The sequence below is a fragment of the Triticum urartu genome, chromosome 3, assembly GCF_003073215.2.
Source record: "Triticum urartu cultivar G1812 chromosome 3, Tu2.1, whole genome shotgun sequence".
Taxonomy (NCBI): Eukaryota; Viridiplantae; Streptophyta; class Magnoliopsida; order Poales; family Poaceae; genus Triticum; species Triticum urartu.
Genome location: NC_053024.1, coordinates 553338663 through 553359001, shown reverse-complemented (window position 1 = coordinate 553359001; position 20339 = coordinate 553338663). Strand labels below are relative to the sequence as shown.

The 20339-nt window shown below is 46.3% G+C and overlaps 3 protein-coding genes across 5 annotated transcripts; 1 reads left to right on the top strand and 2 right to left on the bottom strand.

The window, feature by feature from the left end:
* Window positions 1–1506: 1506 nt before the first annotated feature.
* On the bottom strand, window positions 1507–4270 carry LOC125544953 (jacalin-related lectin 3-like). 2 transcript variants are annotated; one of them, XM_048708756.1, is made up of 6 exons: window positions 4008–4270; window positions 3385–3567; window positions 3038–3280; window positions 2628–2951; window positions 2328–2543; window positions 1507–2241 (listed from the first exon to the last, which is right to left on the bottom strand). In XM_048708756.1, the coding sequence occupies exons 1-6, from the start codon at window positions 4008–4010 to the stop codon at window positions 1855–1857; spliced, it is 1356 nt and encodes a 451-aa protein (XP_048564713.1). In that variant the 5' UTR covers window positions 4011–4270; the 3' UTR covers window positions 1507–1854. The 2 variants fall into 2 exon arrangements, with proteins under 2 accessions (XP_048564713.1, XP_048564714.1); XM_048708757.1 differs by having other exon boundaries at window positions 4000–4269.
* A 556-nt stretch (window positions 4271–4826) lies between these two features.
* Window positions 4827–6513, top strand: LOC125544955 (pectate lyase 1-like). Its single transcript, XM_048708760.1, has 2 exons — window positions 4827–5867; window positions 5959–6513. Exons 1-2 carry the CDS (start codon window positions 4953–4955, stop codon window positions 6178–6180), a joined length of 1137 nt encoding a protein of 378 aa, XP_048564717.1. The 5' UTR covers window positions 4827–4952; the 3' UTR covers window positions 6181–6513.
* Window positions 6514–6648: 135 nt separating this feature from the next.
* On the bottom strand, window positions 6649–11218 carry LOC125544956 (glucose-induced degradation protein 8 homolog). 2 transcript variants are annotated; one of them, XM_048708761.1, is made up of 7 exons: window positions 10979–11218; window positions 9288–9429; window positions 8232–8379; window positions 8079–8154; window positions 7432–7543; window positions 7252–7343; window positions 6649–7008 (listed from the first exon to the last, which is right to left on the bottom strand). In XM_048708761.1, exons 1-7 carry the CDS (start codon window positions 11012–11014, stop codon window positions 6964–6966), a joined length of 651 nt encoding a protein of 216 aa, XP_048564718.1. In that variant the 5' UTR covers window positions 11015–11218; the 3' UTR covers window positions 6649–6963. The 2 variants fall into 2 exon arrangements, with proteins under 2 accessions (XP_048564718.1, XP_048564719.1); XM_048708762.1 differs by having other exon boundaries at window positions 6649–6981.
* Between the last annotated feature and the right edge of the window lie 9121 nt (window positions 11219–20339).

Here is a 20339-nt window from a genome sequence, read left to right as displayed (position 1 = left end):
AAATTTCATAATTATAAAATGCGGCAATTGCTAACATGATTCAGACTGACTTAAGCATCGCTATGGATGAGAAGGTCTCATCGTAGTCAACCCCTTGAACTTGTCGAAAACTTTTCGCGACAAGTCGAGCTTTGTAGATAGTGACATTACCATCAGCATTTGTCTTCTTCTTGAAGATCCTGCCGAGCATCGGGCAAGTCCACCAAAGTCCACACTTTGTTCTCATACATGGATCCTATCTCCGATTTCATGGCCTCAAGCCATTTATCGGAATCTGGGCTCATCATAGCTTCTTCATAGTTTGTAGGTTCGTCATGGTCTAGTAACATGACTTTTAGGACAGGATTACCGTACCACTCTGGTGCGGAACGTGCTCTGTTTAACCTACGAGGTCCAGTAGTAACTTGATCAAAAGTTTCATGATCATCATCATTAGCTTCCTCTCTAGTTGGTGTAGACATCACGGGAGCGGATTTCTCTACTTTCCAAATTGAGAGAAGGTACAATTACCTCATCGACTTCTATTTTCCTCCCACTCACTTCTTTTGAGAGAAACTCCTTCTCTAGAAATGTTCCATTCTTGGCAACAAAGATCTTGCCTTCGGATCTGTGGTAGAAGGTGTATCCAATTGTTTCCTTAGGGTATCCTATGAAGACGCACTTCTCCGATTTGGGTTCGAACTTATCAGGCTGAAGCCTTTTGACATAAGTGTCGCAACCCCAAACTTTAAGAAACGACAGCTTAAGTTCCTTGCCAAACCATAGTTCATACAGTGTCGTCTCAACGGACTTAGATGGTGCCCCAAAACGATAGTGGTAAATCGGTAAGAGACATCATAGATCACACCATATCTAATAAAGTACAATTACGATGTTTGGACACACCATTACGCTGTGGTGTTCCAGGTGACGTGAGTTGTGAAATGATTTCACATTGTTTTAAATGAAGGCCAAACTCGTAACTCAAATATTCGCCTCCACGGTCGGATCGTAGAAACTTTATTTTCTTGTTACGATTATTCTCCACTTCACTCTGAAATTGTTTGAACTTTTTAAATGTTTTAGACTTATATTTCATTAAGTAGATATACCCATATCTGCTTAAATCATTTGTGAAGGTCAGAAAATAAGACATGTTATGGTGTGTGTAAACTTGATCAATTTGGTGGCTTGATGAAGTATATGCATGTTTTAATTTAAATTGTTCGATTCAATGAACTATATGTGTATTTGTAATCGAAATGTTGCATATGATGCATTTGAATCATTCAAATGATTGTTGAAATGCCATGAGAACAGAGCAAAGCTCGAGTGGCTAAGAGTGTGTGTCCACGCGTCGCCCGTCTGGGTTCGAAGCTTGATGGGCCGTGGCTCTCATTTCTTCTTAAATGCCAACTTGGGATGTTAGTGTCATGGAGTTTATGATTCTTTTATAAAAATATAAAAGCGTTCAGATCACTAGAGTAGTGATATAAACGCTCTTATATTTCTTTACGAAGAGAGTACTTTGCAATTGTTTGAAATGTACTATGTGACAAAGGATGGAAGATCATGTCACTGCACTACTTATCCCTCAGGAGTGCAAGAGAAGGTTTGCGGGTTACATATGTCATGATCATGTCATCTGATCTTGATGCTCGTTTGAAACAGTATGAGATGTTCCTTTTAACTAGTCCTCTGAATTCTGATACTCTGATCCCCGGTTGCCGTAACACACCCCAACCGGATGTATAGCTCTGCCTTCGATACAAGATACTACAGTAACAAAGACCACACATTCACGCCACGATTACCCGGTAGAAAAAACCCCGCAAAAGCACTCTCCTGCAAACTGAAATGGTAGGCGAAGCGAAATCAAAAGAGATACTTGGAGACGTAGTACTTGGTGGTAGAGCCAGCCCTGGGGTTATCCGAGCCGGTCTTGGGGTTGGGGCCGGCGATCTTGGGAACGGAGCTGGCCTTAGGTTTGGCGGCGGTGGCGGTGTTCCTGTCCCCCAGCCAGTGCTGCATGTGCACCCCGATGGCGTCCAGGTACATGGCGCTCCGGCCGTGGAAGCCGACCACCTTCCCCGTCGTCGTGGCGGAGGTGAAGTAGGTCCCGACCTCGTCGCCGAACGGCCCGTACTTGCCCCGGCTGCTCACGACGGTGATGGACCTCAGCACCCTGGGCCCTTCCCCCACGCAGGTGTTGTAGTAGCCGTATATGCAGTTCAGCACCTCGTGTGGATAGTCCAGCTTGATCTGCACATGCATTCGGTCAAATGAATGATGATTAGCAAAGCGTAATCTGCAAAAGAGATGGCTCCGGTCTGCTGTGCTCTGCTCACCCTGTGTGTGATCTGGCCGCCGTTGCCGTGCCTGGTAGACCAGACGGACTGCCCGCTCCGGTCATACTCGATCTGTATGGACCCGATGAAGTCGTCTCTGGTTACGTAGATCTGCTTGATGCCCGTGTAGACGCCGTCGTCCCACGGCTTGCCCCCCTCCCCTCCCCACGGCCCGGGCCCTATCGGTATCGGTTCTTTCACCACGCCGTACGTAACCTGCAACATGAACCCTCCACAATCTCAGACACATTCTTGCCTCGGTACCATTATTGTTCAGTCGAGAAATTGATGTGACTTTACCTCGTCCCCGATCTCCCTCATCGGCAGTGCAAGCATGTCGCCCAACGGGGTCGTGCCGGCGGATTTCTCCGACAGCACCTTGCCTTCCAGGACGTGAACCCCGATGCTGTCCACGTACCACGCGCCCCTGCCGTGGAACCCCACGATCCTCCCTTCCGTCAGGCAGCTGGAGAAGAAGGTGCCGGTCTCGTCCCCGAACGGCCCGTGGCTCTTCTTGGTCGTGTGGAAGGTGATGGACTTGATCGCCGTCGGGCCCATGATCATCGTCGGCCCGAAGTACCCGGTGACGTGCGTCAGGATCTCCGTCGGGAAGTCGAATATGATCTGCCCAAACGAAATTCCCGTTTCACAAAAGTCTGAAACTCATCCATGCTCTGAAACTGAAGCTCTGAAATCTGAAATGGTGTTACCTTCTCCGGCCTCGCGGCCCCGCTGGAGCCGCGCTTGTCGCCCCAGATGGCCTGCCCGTTGCGGTCGTAGAGGACCTTCATGGAGGATATCCCCAGCCCCCTCGTTATGTTGATCTGCCGGACGCCGGTGAATATGCCGTCGTCGAATATGGTGCCGCCGGTGCCGCCCCACGGGCCGAACCTCACCGGAGTGCTTATGGTCATGGTCCCGTTGTCCGAGATGAAGCTAGGAAATGACACCATCTGTGGAGCAAAGATATTCAAGAAATGGATGTTAAGTAACTTGACTGCAGATATCACTTATACAGTACTGGAGATCGCAATGGCCGTTTGCCTGGATGGATTACCTTGTTTGAGAGGGTTGCAATGCGTGATGGATTAGGATTCTGATCCTTTGCAAGAACCATTTCATATCCAGCATTGCCATCCGCGTACCTATGGCCGTTTCTGTCGACGGACCTCGTTATGCTTCGGAGCGCCGACGGAGCGCTGGAAGGATTTGGGTCATTCCCGCTTAAGCTTGCAAGGCTCTGTGGAACACCAAAAGTAAGAACGAGCTTGTCCAAAACACACAAAACAATTCTGAAAGAGTTCTATTGTCCAAAACACACAAAATAATTCTCAAACAGTTCTATTCTACCTAGAAATTTATGATGTTCAGAAAAAAAAATCTTGCAGATACTAGTTCATACTCCTACTCATGAAGTGAATTTGATGTCATGAACTAGAACCAAGGAAACTGTTCAAATCTTGATGACGCGATGGAATGCTACCTAGTTAACATGCCAATTTCGGTCATGAACAAGTGCAAGATTAATGCTACGCGCGGTATTCTGAATCGACATCCCTGAAGAACACAAGCATGCTACTGACTACTACTTGGCAGTTTTGTCTTTCCAACCAAACACAAGTGCAACTCCTCTTGGCAGACAAAATAGGGAGGCAAACATGCAGAAACATACAAGCTTACCATGTTCCGCTGTCCAAAGAAAGCCCAGAAGCGCCTTGAAGATAGAGAGCTTTAGACGGCGACGCCGGAACAGGGGAGCGCCTGCTGCAGTGCTGCTGGCGATCAGCTTGGTAGTCTGACAGGAAGCAGAGGCGTATCTACCTATTTATAATACAGAAGACTGATGCAGAGGATGTCAAATGGAGTACACCACGATGCTCAGAGACAGCGCCGTTCACGAGTGAGGAGAGGACACCCAGACACGGCGCTGCTAACGGCTCAAGACGCCCGGCCCGGGATCGAGCTAGAAGAGGGCGGGCAGAACTGGATTCGCTGACCATTGCGATCGCCGGTTACCAATATTATTCTGATCACGAGGAGACGAAAGGGGAACGATCTCTTCGATTGACACCAGCTGTGATTCCTCGAATTCACGGTGGGAAACTAAAGTGGCCGCCACTCCTGCTGCCCCCTCTTTATTTCGATTCTTCAGAGAATGTTTCGCTTTTGTTGCGCCGCTTTCTTTCACCTGTTGTGTGCATCAGAATGACGCAGAGGCGGAGGCCTTCCCCTTTTCCAGAGAAGAAAAACCTCGTCGCTACGTGTCGGCCGTCCGACAACGCTACTGGCTCGGACAACTTGGTGGCCATATCGATATGGAGTATCGATGGTGTTTTGTTCTCAGAACTCATATTCCACACATGCGGGCGCACTTCACTATGATCTCACCGAGATTCATGGATTTATCAACGGCTTCCATCCGTTGAAGCACTGGATATCGGTTCCATTAAACAATAGCAGTTCCTTTTGGCTTAAAAGCAAACAAATGAAACATTTGCAATCTATTAATTGACCACATTAACAAGACTCAACAAAACGTTCGTTTGTTGCTCCCAAAAACCGCCACCTTCCTTTAAAATGGTTTGAAAGAAGCTCATTAGTGTCAATAGACAAACACGTCTAAGCATGGCACTCAAAGAATTACTCATGTCCGTCACCCTCCTCTTCCTTCTCCTCCGAGCCGCCACCGCGAACCACCGGCACGAGAACGTCATCGACCGGTGCTGGCGCGGCCAGCCTAACTGGGCCACTGACCGGCAGCGGCTCGCCATGTGCTCCGTCGGCTTCGCCGGGAAGATGCGGCAGAACCGCGGCCACGGAGTGACCGTGTACACAGTCACCGACCCGGGCGACGACCCCGTGCAGCCCAAGCCCGGCACGCTGCGGTACGGCGCGACGGTGCTGCCGGGGAAGGTCTGGATCACCTTCCGGCCGGGCACCATGCACATCAGGCTGGCGCAGCCGCTCTTCGTCAAGAGCTTCACGGCGATCGACGGGCGGGGCGCCGATGTGCACGTCGCGGGGGGCGCCGGCATCGTGCTCTACGAGGTGAGCAACGTGGTCATCCACGGGCTCCACGTGCACGGCGTCCGCGCGCAGGCCCCCGGGCGTGTCGTCCGGCCCGGCGGCGCCGTGCAGACCATGGACGCCGGCGACGGCGACGCCATCCGGCTGCTGTCCAGCTCCAAGGTGTGGATCGACCACAACACGCTGGCGCGCTGCGAGGACGGCCTCCTGGACGTGACGCTCGGGTCCACGGACGTGACCGTCTCCAACAACTGGTTCCACGACCACGACAAGGTGATGCTGCTGGGCCACGACGACCAGCACGTCGCCGACCGCCGGATGCGGGTCACCGTGGCGTTCAACCGCTTCGGCCCCAACGTGAACCAGCGCATGCCGAGGATCAGGCACGGCTACGCCCACGTCGTCAACAACTTCTACGACGGGTGGAGGGAGTACGCCATTGGAGGGAGCATGGGGCCCACTGTCAAGAGCCAGGGCAATCTGTTCATCGCCTCCACGGCGAACAGTGCCAATGTTGGTACCTGATTTTTTTAACGACGATTTTGAGAACTGTGGCGTTTGAATTGCCAGAGCTCGCCATGTGATCTTGGTATATTTTCTGCAGGTGACGAGAAGGATGCCGGTCGGACATGCCGCTGGGAAGGACTGGCATTGGCACTCCAGTGGGGACTCGTTTGAGAACGGCGCCGTCTTCAAGCAGACCGGCAGCAGGGTGCGCCCGAATTACAACAGGCATCAGACGTTCCCGGCGGCGAGCGCCGACGAGGTGAGATCGCTGACCAAGGACGCCGGTGCTCTGAGGTGCTCCGCCGGGGCCGCGTGCTGAACGGAGAGAATAAAGACGTCCAGTGGAAAGTGTTAATACTACTTTGAATATGGTGTAGTTGCTGATGCAGCTTGTAGCTATAAAAATGGCTGGGGTTTTACTCCCTCCGTTTGCCCCAAGTCGAATTTATAGGGTTTGATCAAATTTATTATTAAATATAATATGAAAATATATTCCATTATGTATCTAACGGTACAGATTTGTTATTGTGAATGTTTACATTTTTTGGATAAACTTTGTTAAACTTCAGGAAGTTGAGTTGAAACAATCCATGCAAAGTTTTTTAAAGAAAGTATTTCCTAGCATCCCTTGGAAGCGCTTTTACTAACCGCTAACGTGATCTGGCCTTCGCATAAATTTTGGATTCTCAAATTGAAATTCCGTCTCTTTTGTTTTGGGGTACTACCGCCTTTCTTTTTCTCGGCGCGCTAGAAGAATGCTGAAGGAATGGACAGTAGAGACATCCAGTGGGCAGCAAACTGGCTCACACTAAAGCAATCTGAACGAATAATACAGAATGACTCGGCGCTTCCATATGTACATGTTTAACGACGACTAAGGGGAAGCAGAATACCGACGACCCGACAGAAAAAAAAAACACATACAACACCACTCTATCAAAGTACAACACTGCCAACAATGTCAGGTCGCTGCAGATATGTGCATCTCGCTGTTCTTTTAACGGAAAATGTGAAAAACTCTCGGTGTTGTTTCCGCACTCTGAGAAGGGCACATGAGTCTAGGGATGATAATAGCCCTTTCCTTTCTGACCATGGTTGCGCCTTACTTGTCCAGAAAGGCCTTCAAACAAAACGGTGGGTAAGAATCCTGCTCCAAGAGTTCAAATGTCATGTATGCATCATGATGCTGACAACACCAATAGTGAAATCTCAATTGAAATCGATTAGCAACTTCCAGAAAGAAGTGTTTCCTTTTGTAAGTATAAAAAGGTAATATTTGTGAAAACTACGTATGGGATAGAAAAAGAGAACAGGCTGTAGTAAACCCATACAGAATCATGACTGATAATGAGAAAAATAAAGACAGGATTAGTGCTGCTATATATAATACCTTGTCAACTTCCTGCTGTAGATATTGTCTAACCACGGTCGACTGCTGTATAACTCTCTCCAATGATGAATATGCAGGTAGATTAGCATGTGCTGCCATTGATCGCCAGACAAACATCAAAATACGATCGTATATGGAGGTTACAGTACCAGAAGCTAAAGAGAGTATCTTAGAGCGTACCGAGAATAGCCCGATTCAAGCTATCTGCAACATTCTGCCTATACTCTGGGGCTAGTAGATGAAACATAGGTGACTTCTCAGGCTCTTCATAAGCTAGGAGGGCCATAAAGTCCTGCAACAACAACATAAGGATCCCCACAGTTACTCACGCACAACAAAATCACAGCATCCCCATATGTGACATGCTAAAGAAGTTACATATAACTGGTTGAATGGCGCTTCTGTACTTCAACCATATGCAACTCATGTTGCATTCAGTAAATCTAGCAGCACCCGGTATCGGTGATGATAATGGGCTACTTCTCCGAACTTGGGCAACACAAAAGATCATGTTGTACTGATAGTATGTGACAAGCTAAAACTAATTCAATGCAAATATCATGCTGAAATTGGATCTGTTGTAATCATTAAACATAATGAAACCACATCGTAGTCTGGCAAATTCAACAAAGATGGTGATATCAATCAGAATCCAGATGACTAAAACACAGGAGAAATTTCAGGTGGTCTGGCATCTGTACTGTTTTGATATATCCTTCCATACGAATGCATAATATCTCATGTATCACAGACAACCAAATTCCTACTAGTATATGAAAACGAGATTTGAAGTTGTCTAATATGTCTAGGGTTATAAAAAGTTATACCTCTAATTTCTCAACATACTTGGAAACTTTACCAAAGGGTGTCAACTTTTTCTGGCCAAACTCAAGTGCTTCTGTGCTGCCAGTCAAAAATAGCCAGATTAATAAAACCATATAACCCAATTTCCAACCTCCAAAATAAATTTGGCCAGTTACCATTTTCTGGAACGAATTAGCTCAATGAAGTGAAGACTTATAAGATCAAAATGTAAATCCATGTCATTCTCTAGCAAGTTGGGCGCCAACTCTTCTGTCAGTTCTATGGCCTTCACGGCATCCCCTTCCACCACAAAATTTAAGATCGCTGAAACAAAATCCCAACACAGCATTAGAATATGAGATGCAAATAGCCCATGCATGTAGACAAATGGGGATGGAAATGGTCATTTTGTAAAACTAACATACTCCATATTGTCAGGAATTCATGATATGTAAGCTCAGATACATTTAAGATCTAGTTCAACCACGATTATTTCAAAGGCACTACAGAAGAACAAAGGGAGCAAACGAAAGCTAGCATTAAAAAGAAACTATAATGAAAGTATCCTGAAAAAAAAATGTAAAACATAAAGGAATTACCCTCAGGCCTCAGGTTTACTTAGGTATGACTAAGCAGCCTAATGTGACATGGTAAATCAAATCAATAGGTTAAAGTGCATGATAGAACTTGTATTTCTAATGGTGTCAAGTGTCAACAGGAATCACATCCAGCCACTAGTAACAAAGTACAAATGACAGTGAACAACAATCATGTCTGAATTGGCTACATGTTGATATCCCATCCGCCAAATGAAGTGCAGTTCCATGCTTGAATTGACCAGTTGATTCAGTAGGAGTATTTCAGTTAACAGAATTAGTAATTAGTACTACTGATACACATCGTTTTCTTATAAGAGGAAAATGGACTTCCTTCATCATCTTTAATTAACATTGACATTGTAATGGACAGGTTTGAACGAATATAAGAATACAAAAATGGAAAAGTTAATGTACACCAGAACTGCAAGAAATTTGCAGAAATATAGATAGGTTCCTTGTATGCAATTTAACAAGTACTCCCTCCGTAAAGAAATATAAGAGCATTTAGATCACTACTTTAGTGATAGTAGTGATCTAGACGCTCTTATATTTCTTTACGGAGGGAGTAATACACAATTACACATCCCTAAACAATACCAATAAAAGATTAAGTATTGACCTGCAGATATATACCTTTACGTTTATCCACATCTACAGTATAATCAACAGGTAACTTTAGCCCAGTGCTGGATAGGAAGGTCTCTGCGGTCTCCTTAAAACAATTGTGCATAAGATAAGATAGCACTATGTTGCGAACATCGTTATCGCTGACAGACTGCGGTTAAAACAAATTTCAATGTCAATAGCAGGCTATTACCAAAAGTAAGATGAAAGTATAATAATATCAAAATTTAGGGAGAATAACTCTAGTCATCTGCCTCAACAACGGTAATAGGTTATTTCCTTAAGTGAATTTGGCAACGTCAAGACAACTTTATACTCATTTCAGCAAGCATAGCTGCATTTATTATCCATGGGCACAGTGAGATAACAGTGCTCTCTTACCTAGTAGTGTCCAAATTCCTTTTTTTTGTATATTAATAGCATAAAAGCATTTGTGAAATTACAACTGACAACTGAATATGTTCTGATTGAAAACAAATATTTTTATCGCTGACGTGCTTTAATAGTTTGAAATTACAAATGAAAACTGAATATGTTCAACAAAGGGTAAGGACTCAGGGGAGATTCTTTCACAGAACGATTCCCTATTGAGATGCAGGCATCTAGTTGAGTTGTAGTTTCAGGGAGGGTGCCCGCTTGGAAATTAAAGCATTGTCAGAGTTCGAAAATGCATGAATACAAAATGAATATGCATGGGTATCTAAGCAGCAAACGCATCTATATGGATCGGGCATCTAGTGGCAAAAAGAAGGGAAGTGGTAATGAGGTGATGTGATCCGCCAGCAAATGCTACATTGCGGTAGACTGGTGGCCGGCAACCAATAGCAAGCACAGGACAGCAATGGTTGGGTTGCACTTGCACGTATAGATGTTTAATTTCAGGCCACTGATAAGATTCAGGTAATAAATATAGCATTGGGGTTTCGACAGAATTAATGGCACGTAAATTCATGGATTCTAGTAAAACATCAGGTATACTACTACTTCCGTGTATAGTTTTAAAGTCACTACTACTACTTCCGTGTTTACCATAAGGGCAATACTACTTAGTAGAGCACTCTAAAGTCTCCATTGACAGAATACCAGATTAAGAAGCAAGTACAAGTGGTTCAATACTCTGCAACCTGTACTCGTGTTGTTGAACGCTAAACTGGCTCGCTGCGGAATCACCCCGATAGAGCGACCCGCCAAACACTCAGAAAGCTCCCTATGCCGCTTACCGCCAAGAAGAGCGTCTCTTTGATTCCACTGGACCGCAGGGTGCCTTATCGACAAAGTTCCAATCTCTTCTTCACTAGAAACCCACGCAATTGACTTAGTCCCAATCTTCTGCACTACAAGCCACCTTATTATCGACAAAGAATCGATCCCTCTTCTTTCCTACCACAACAACCCCATCCCCAAAGTTTGGACCTTCTCTCACTAAAAAAACCCTAGCACGAGCAGATCATCCAGTCCAGGCAGTCCAGTACACGGAAATCTACGCAAACGAATCCATTAGCCGAACACGGAGCAATGAGTACTCGGAAGGAATTCCGCGCGGACGGGGGGAAATCACAAGAGCCCCCCACCTACCTCGCCGCCCTATCTCCGATACCAAACGGATTCGCGAACGAACAATAGCCAACACTAGAACCAAGGAAGTTATACGAGTGGTGGGGGGAGGGGGAAAGAATGAGGAGCGTGGAGAGTGGGCGTACGGCGTCCTCGTAGAGGCGGGGATCCAGGTCCATCATGGCGGAGGAGAGGTCCAGGAGGTCGGCGCCGGACGCTAGGAGGGGAGGCGGGCGCTGCCTGCCGCTGGGGGAGCCGAGATTCCCCGAAAACCCTTTTTTTCTATTCTAATTTTTCTTTGTTTCCTCCTTTTCTTTGCCTGGCTGCTTTCTAGGGCCCGTGGTGACGGCGCATGAAAGGATTTCTGTTCTTGTCCTAATAGGACTAGAGAAATGTTGAGACTTCGTTGGTTTTATAAGGTTTTTCCTAAAGGGGAAGTTTTTAGGGCCCGTGGTGAGTGTGCATGAGAGAACTTCTGTTCTTGCCCTAGTAGGACTAGAGGAGTGTTGAGAGTTCGTCAGTTTTATAAAGTTTTTCTCAAAGGAGAAGTGAAGAGAGGTTACAGAATTATTACGAGAATTTTCTACTATACCATAATTCTAGATTCAAAAGACCGTTCATTCATTTATTCATAATAAAAAATGATTTTTCCGATGATACAATGCTTAAAATAGAATCGGGGGACTCGAAATCAGACTTTAAATAATAACTCTTCACTAACATCCATATTAGGCTAACCGATGTGACGCTTCATTTCCAAAACACCATACCCATCTAATCTAAAATTCTTGCCTTACCAAAGTAAGGTCTTCACATCTTCTACCACAGGTCCAGTGGCCGACAGATTCCTCCTCGAGTCATCGAGCATACCCATTATTCCTTGCAATCTATCTCAATAAGCAACTTCTGAATGTCCCTCTCGATGGCTACTTGAGCCGCACATTCCACAATTCATCCATCCCTTAAAAGGAATGGAGCAAGGAAGAAAATTTTATCTTTGATCCCAAGTTCAAATGAAAAAATGACTTTACGGCCCACTTTGACCTTTTTTTTGAACTCCTATGCACAAAGAACCATACCAAGGTCTTCAGGGTTTGACTAATGGTATGCCTCAGCCTAGAACTATGTATAGCAAGTTAGATTCGGATGCCACATTGGCGCACATATACGACTTGCAGATGACAGATAAAACATGCAGAGGATGCACATTCCTCAACTATGGAAGTGAAGAAAAGGGAGAAAAGGCGAAACAGGACAGATGGGCACATATAGTTGCTCATGTCCACTGGCCATCGCGTGCTCGCTACGCATCGACGGTTGGGACAATTGGTCTTCCCACCCCTGAGCGCAATGGCGACATATCCAACCATCATGAGCGCGTCTGGGTGTTTCCTGGCACAGATGAGCTAACGGTGCACGGACGACATGACGGTAGCTAAGATAATAAATCGATAATCTTGTTTTATGGTTTTATATGTGAGAGATGCCTAAGATAACATGCACTCAAAATCTATTGACAAACATGTTTTTATGATTGGAACCCTTAGCACGCCCCCCAACTTCTAAGAATTTGTTAAGCTAAAACCCATCCATAACATTAAGATTCATGGGTCATCTTTACCCCATATGCATGAACTCCTATACCCAGATTAGGTAATATCTGTCACTCTGACTGCCTTGTGCATAGTTATATCAACATACTACTAAACCCTAAAGTGTGATCCACATATGTGCACGCTCGTATAATGGGCACCGGAGGACAGTAACATATCATAACATACAATCATGTCAATCATAACAAATCATCCATCACCATAGGACAAAAAATATCTACTCAAACATAATAGAAGTGCAACAAATCATCATTAAATAATTTATCACATCAAAACACCATGTGTTAAGTAGGCGATTACAAAGGTTTATGGGTGTCTGGAGTAAATTGCATAAAACCACCACTTTGAGGGCTAGGTTTGCAAAAAACACTAGGATACATTTTCGCTACATAAAACACCACATCTCGCGTAACGGTCTTGCAAAAACCACTGATCGGCGGATCTGGCTCGTTTAAGTGCGTTTATGACAGATGGGTCATACTTTTTGCTGATGTGGCATAACTTTTTACCCAAAAAAATGCTAAATGGGTAAAAAAGCGAAAACCTGAAAGGATCGAGAAGAGGTGTCTAGAGGGGGGTGATTAGACACTAAGTGCTAAAAGTTGCAGTTTTTAAATTCTTTTGTTGAAGTGGAGTTTAGGCACAAGTTTAACAAACACAATACATATCAAGCAAGCATGCAAAGAGTATATGAGCAGCGGAAAGTAAAGCATGCAACTTGCAAGAATGAGGGAAGGGTTTGGAAGATTCAAACGCAATTGGAGACACGGATGGTTTTGTCGTGGTTCCGATAGGTAGTGCTATCGTACATCCACGTTGATGGAGACTTCAACCCACGAAGGGTAACGGTTGCGCGGTCCACGGAGGGCTCCACCCACGAAAGGTTAACGAAGAAGCAACCTTGTCTATCCCACCATGGCCATCGCCCACGAAGGACTTGCCTCACTAGCGGTAGATCTTCACGAAGTAGGCGATCTCCTTGCCCTTACAAACTCCTTGGTTCAACTCCACAATCTTGTCGGAGGCTCCCAAGTGACACCTAGCCAATCTAGGAGACACCACTCTCCAAGAAGTAACAAATGGTGTGTTGATGATGAACTCCTTGCTCTTGTGCTTCAAATGATAGTCTCCCCAACACTCAACTCTCTCTCACAGGATTTGGATTTGGTGGAAAGAAGATTTGAGTGGAAAGCAACTTGGGGAGCTAGAGATCAAGATTCATATGGTAGGAATGGAATATCTTGGTCTCAACACAAGTGTAGGTGGTTCTCTCTCAGAAAAAGTAAGTTGGAAGTGTAGGTTCGTTCTGATGGCTCTCTCCATGAATGAAGAGGAGGTGGAGGGGTATTTATAGCCTCCACACAAAATCTAACCGTTACACATAACTTCCCAAACTCGGTGGGACCGAATGGTTAAACTTGGTCGGACCGTTTCAGCAAAGCTAGTGACCGTTAGGTTTCTCGGTGGGACCGACATGCAACTCGGTAGGACCGATATGATTAGGGTTAGGGCATAACGTAATCTGGGTGAGACCGATTACACAAACTCGGTGAGACCGATTTTGGTAATAAGCTAACCAGAGAGTTGGTCAGGTAAACTCGATAGGACCGATCGCTCATTTCGGTGAGACCGAAACGTTACGAAGGGAAAACAGAGAGTTTACATTTCAATCTCGGTGGGACCGATCGCAAGTTTTGGTGAGACCGAAAGTATTGCAATAGGCAACAGAGAGTTTGCAATCTCATCTCGGTGAGACCGAGATTCCTAGCGGTGAGACCGATTTGCCTAGGGTTTGTGGCAGTGGCTATGACATTTGAAACTCGGTGGCGCCGGATAGGAAGAATAGGTGGGGCCGAGTTTGACTTTTGGTTTAGGTCATATGTGGATGTGAGAAAGTAGTTGAGGGCTTTGGAGCATATCACTAAGCATTTGAGCAAGAGCCTCATTAAGCAACACCTCATCCCTCCTTGATAGTATTGGCTTTTCCTATAGACTCAATGTGATCTTGGATCACTAAAATAGAAAATGTAGAGTCTTGAGCTTTGAGCTTGAGCCAATCCTTTGTCCTTAGCATCTTGAGGGGGTTTCACATCCTCTAGTCCATGCCACTTCACTGTTGAACTTATCTGAAACATACTAGATAAAAATGTTAGTCCAACAAGAGATATGTTGACATTAATTACCAAAACCACCTAGGGAGCACTTGTGCTTTCAATCTCCCCCTTTTTGGTAATTGATGACAACATACATCAAAGCTTTAGAACAAGATATTAAGAGTAGTAAGTAAAGCTTTGGAAAGACATGAAACTTGCATAGGCTCTCCTACATGTATGCAATCATGTGAATATGGAATATAGGAGCATGTGAATGCATAAACATGACAGAGTAAGCAATATGTTACATGTATCTTGGCTATATGCATCAGAGCAAATGATGAAAATATGATAAATGTACCTTCATGCTCATGAGTCCTTCTTGCAAACAGTATGTACATCAGCAAGAAATTCTCATTCACATGACTGTGATGCATATACTTACCTTGTGGTCTTGAGTTGGCTTAGGATGAGATGAACCTACGTAAACAAGGTTAGATAACACAGATACACCTACTGGCCAGAGCAAACAAGAGAGACCACAAGAGTACCAAGACTGGGATGACATGTAGAGTGAGTACTAAGTACCACATTGGATAAAGACATGTCCCCAAAGGTAAAGATATACAATAAATTCAAGGATTTCCTTCTCTTAGATGTCTTGCTCCCCCTGAATCTAACATGGGATATTTGGAGAAGATAGGGAATAGAAAATCAGAGCAAAAACAAAGCTCAAAGGAAATAAACAGAGCTAATGCAATCGAGCAAATATGAACATGTGTTTCCCCTCTTGAAGACATGTGACTTCTCTCCTCTTGAACACCAAGCATCTGGGGTCTCTTTCTTCCCTAGAGTATTCTCCCCCTATAGATATGATTAAGCTTTGATGTGATGATCTCTCTCCCCCCTTTGACATCAATTTCCAAGAAGGGTTATTCTAGATTTTTTGTCATGATAGGTTTGGTCCTTGAGTCACAGAACAAAGCAGCAATTTGAGTAGGATGCTGGTCGAGGACAAGATTCATTGAGTGAAGCTGGATCAAAAAGAATTCAGAAACAAGTGGCAAGATGTTTTTCCTGCAGTGAAATTGGTAGCACCGAGTTTGGTGCTTCGGTGGCACTGAAAGGGTTCGGTTGGACCGAAGTAAACATCCCGGTGTGACCGAGTTCATCACAGAGAAAACACTTGTCACCTCAGCTCACTAGACAAGTAAGATCTCGCAAGGATTTGCAAGGAATTTAACTGAAAGATTTGCAATGAATTGGATGCGAATGCAGAACAGAAAATAAAAGAGAAGAAACTAAAAAGAATCTAGATGAAGTTTTTTTTGAAGAGGGAAACAAATATGCATGAGACAAATGCAAGAGCACAGAAAAGAACACAAGAGAACTTCATCTAGAATTGGGCGGTGACAAAGTCACCTATGTTAGAGTATATTGACTTAGGAGTCAAGTGAGATCACTTGATCTTTGGTCATACTCATCGTTTAAGCTCAAAATGGGGTTACCATTTTTCGTTAAAGCATCTTGATGTATTCACATCTTGTTGAGTTGCTTTATCCCATGACTTGGAGTAAAGCTTCTCTAAGATGGAATAACATACCTTGGGTGGTGGTGTTGATCATGATCATGTAGTTGAACTTGTGTGGGTTGCTCAAGGTTGATGTAGCTCATCAAGAGTTGGGAGCATCACTTGAAGTTTGAGTTCATCTACCTACATGGGTTAGTTTTTGCAAGGAAGAACACTTGTGTATCCAAAATGACAATCATGATAGAATTTGTCAAAGGATATGTTTGAATGGTTGCATGCTTCCTTGTCTTCATCCACCATTGTGTAGCGACTTGGTGATATAGAAATTGCTCAAGATGTGAGTGAGTTGCAATCTCATAGATTTCGATTCATCCAAGTACCTACACGGGTTAGATAGCATGCAAGGTGCAAATATATCCAAGACATAAGATAGTCAACATAAGAGAAATATCAAGGATTAGTCATAGGCTCATGCCTTGCATGTATTAAATGGAGTTCCTACTCCAAGTTTGAAGCATCAATGTTGTTCAATTCACCTCTTAACCTGAAAAACACTTTCTCATCAAGTGGTTTGGTAAATATATCCGCCAATTGCTTATCGGTGCGAACATGCTTAAGATTAATGTTCCCTTTGGCAACATGATCTCGAATGAAATGATGACGAACTTCAATATGCTTAGTTCGGGAATGTTGCACGAGATTGTGAGCAATCTTACACTACAAAAAAAAGACACATCCGTGACATTTTGGGCCGAACGAAAAAAAATTCTGTCATACATATGACACTTCTATGATGATAATTGTGACAAAACCCGGTATCATCATAGATGTGGTGGGCTCCTACTTCTATGACAAAAAATCATGACAGAAAATGGGCTTTTCGTCCTAGGCGGGCCGGAGACGCAGCTGCATGACATTCTTTGGGCCATCCATAACGGAAAAAACCGTGGTAGAAGCGAGGGCAAGGAAAATTTCGAGGAGTTCCCGGTTACGGTGGGAGGTCGGGGGCCGAGCGATGCGCGTTTCTCTCGTACATGTATGCGCGTGTGTGCGAGGCGTTGGCTCTAACTGAACCCGAGCAAGGCGTTGGGCTCTAACTGAACCCGAGCGATTGCACTGCAGGCTACGCGTTACTGAACCCGAGCGATCAATCGATGGCTGTTAACTGAACCCGATCGAGCGATTCCTTCGCTACTGCTGCTAACTGAAGCCGATCAATGCTGCCTCTGGATGACGGGGGGGGGGGTTGGATGAACAGTTCTCGGTGGGGGTGGATGAACAGGACCCCGTGGTGTTGCCTCTGGATGAACAGGATCCCGATCGATCGAGCCGGTTGGGGCTGGATGAACAGGACCCCGTGGAGGGCTGGATGAACAGGACCACCCCGTGGAGGGCTCGATGAACAGTAGACGATGGAGGGTAGGATGAACAATAGCCCGTGGAGGGGTGGTTGAACAGGAGCCCGTGGAGAGGGCTGGTTGAACAGTAGCCAGTGGAGTAGCGCGCGGTGGAGGCTGGATGAACAGGAGCCCGTGGATGAACAGTCGCAGGTGGAGGCTGGAGGAGGTCGACGGTGGATGAACAGTAGCTCGTGGAGGCTGGAGGGGGTCGACGGTAGAGATGAACAATATCCCGTGGAGTCCCGTTTGCGGTACGCCACACCCCTCCCGATGAACAGGACCCCCGTTTCGACCGTAGCGCTCCAACACAAGTCCGTTTCGTCCGTTTTGCGGTACGCCACACCCCTCCTGATGAACAGGACCCCCGTTTCGACCATAGGAGGTCCGTTTCCTCCGTTTTGCGGTACGCCAGACCCCTCCCGATCAACAGGACCCCGTTCCGAACGTAGGAGGTCCGTTTCCTCCGTTGTGCGGTACACCAGGCCTCGTTTCCATCGTCTGTTCCGTCCAAGCCCTCCCGATTAACACGACCACGCATTCCGTTCCGACCCAGCCGGTTGGCTCCCACGCATTCCGTTGCCTCCCCATGAACACGACGCATTCCGTTGCCTCCCCATGAACACGACCCATTCCGTTGCCTCCCCATGAACACGACGCATTCCGTTGCCTCCCCATGAACACGACAACGACGTTGTTTCTCCGTTCCGACCCAGCCATGTACACGAGCCCTGGTCGTATGTATGCGCGAGTAGGCATTCGAGACCCCGTCCGTATGTACACATACGTGGCCGTATTTTCTTTTTTGCACCCTGGCCGCTGTACGTACGTGTACATGCTACGTGCGCGCCTCTACTACGACACGTGCACGCCTCTACTACGACACGTGCGCGCCTCTACATTGACCAGTATGTACGTACACGTTCACGATCAGAATGACAACGCTACGTACGCTTCGACCAGGTGGGTCCCGACTGTCAGTCACTTCCTTGCCTGCGAAGATGTAGCTGGTGGGTCCTAGCAGTCAGGGGGCGAATCATTTTTTTTGCCCGGACGCACTTCCTTGCGTGCGAAGATGTAGCTGGTGGGTCCCAACAGTCAGGGGGAAACGTTTTTTTCGCGAAATACAGTGGCCCGTCCGGTGGGTCCCAGCTGTCATGTGGAGGAATCATTCTTTTCTGCGTAATAAGGAGGTACTTCCTTGCTGCGGCCGTGGACCCAGCTGTCAGCCTCTCCACGTACAGTCCACGTCCGATGGAAGTCGTTCCTTGACCACGTTGACCACGCCGCGCCGAGAGCACCAGCGCGGTGGACGACGGCGAGGCCTAGGAAGGGGACGACACGGAGGCAGGGAAGACTCGACAGTTGTTTCCCACACGGAGGGGAGTACGACTGTACGAGGGTTTACTGGTTCGTCTGCCGTCGCCAGAGAATAACAGCAGGTGTGGGTGAGTAGAGAGATGGCTAGGCCAGCGATGGGAGTACGGTCGGGCGGTGAGGCCTGCGCGGCAGCACAGCCGGCCGCGAGGAGGAGGGAGCAGGCAGTCCTACCGGTGCTTGTTTGAGCGGCTGGAGCAGGAAGAGCAGATATTGAAGAAGCACGACGGCCGTTGGATGGACATCCAACAGTCAGTGCTTGTGCGTCAACCTTTTTTTAGGAAAGCCTCAAATCTGTGGAAAACATCATACAACCCATCTGCCTATTATTTCTAATAATTTAGAGCCCATTTGCTAATTCTTAAGGTTTTTTGGAGCCCATATTCTTTTTGTTAGCATTACAACCCATATTGTGGCAACGGTTAAAAAATTATACGAAATTTTGCATATTTCGGTGCGGTCCGAACTATTTTTAATCCCGAAATTTCGACTCACATTCAAACTGATTTTAAAAATAAATGTATATCAATATAAAATCCAACAATTCTCCATGCATAAAAATTTAATGTAATTTAAAATCTTGAAATGAAATAAAAATATATTTGAAACTAATTGCCGGTTTGATGTGTTTTAAAAATGTACAACCCATTTCTCATTACTGATGGGCCATTTTCTCGGCCAGCCGAATGAAAGCTCTCCTCGTCTTGAAAGATTTGCAGCCCAATAGGCCTGACAAAGCGACTTACTTGGGAAATCACAAAAAAACTGGGCTGTGGCCGTGGACCCAGCTGTTAGCCTCTCCACGTACAGTACTCTTTCGATGGAAGTCGTTCCTTGACCACGTTGACCACGCCGCGTGGAGAGTAGCACGGCGGTGGACGACGGCAAGGCCTAGGAAGGGGACAACGCGGCAATGGAAGCCCGCATGGAGAGCACTACGAGGGTTCACTGGTTCGGCTATGGTGTGAGGCTGCCGTCGCCGCAGGGCCTGGCTAGCGGTGGGAATAGTAGGGGGTGGTGAGGCCTCTGCGGCAGCACAGCCGGCCATGGGAGGCAGGAGCATGCGGCACGACCGGCGCTGCTTTGGGCGGCTGGAGCAAGAAGACCAGAGGTTGAAGAAGCGCTACGACCGTTGGATGGACATCGTACGGTCACTGGAGCTAGAATCGTTCATATTGACTAAGTTGACAAAGCCCTTCGTCCCCGTCAACTTAGTAGGCCCACAAGTCAGCCTTCCAGCAAGGTGGGTCCCAGCTAGCCGGGGGAGTATTCATTTTTTTGTGCGTAATAAGGAGGCACTTCCGGTGGGTCTGAGCTGACAGCGGGGGGAACTTTTTTTTCGTGAAATACGGTGGCCCGTCCGGTGGGTCCCAGCAGTCAAGGGGAAACGATTTTTTTTCACAAAATACAGGTGGCCCGTCCAGTGGGTCCATGCTGTCAGGTGGAGGAATCATTATTTTCCGCGTAATAAGGAGGCACTTCCTTGTTGCCGCCGT

Coding starts and splice junctions, on each gene's coding strand:
- LOC125544956 (XM_048708761.1), bottom strand. CDS start 11,014: ATGATGGACCTGGATCCCCGCCTCTACGAGGACGCC. Junction 9,430..10,978: donor CCCGCCTCTACGAGGACGCC/GTACGCCCACTC, acceptor TTTTAACCGCAG/TCTGTCAGCGATAACGATGT. Junction 7,544..8,078: donor AGTATGTTGAGAAATTAGAG/GTATAACTTTTT, acceptor TTGTTGTTGCAG/GACTTTATGGCCCTCCTAGC.
- LOC125544953 (XM_048708756.1), bottom strand. Junction 2,952..3,037: donor GGGCCGCGAGGCCGGAGAAG/GTAACACCATTT, acceptor TCGTTTGGGCAG/ATCATATTCGACTTCCCGAC. Junction 2,544..2,627: donor TGAGGGAGATCGGGGACGAG/GTAAAGTCACAT, acceptor TTCATGTTGCAG/GTTACGTACGGCGTGGTGAA.
- LOC125544955 (XM_048708760.1), top strand. CDS start 4,953: ATGGCACTCAAAGAATTACTCATGTCCGTCACCCTCCTCTTCCTTCTC. Junction 5,868..5,958: donor CCACGGCGAACAGTGCCAAT/GTTGGTACCTGA, acceptor TATTTTCTGCAG/GTGACGAGAAGGATGCCGGT.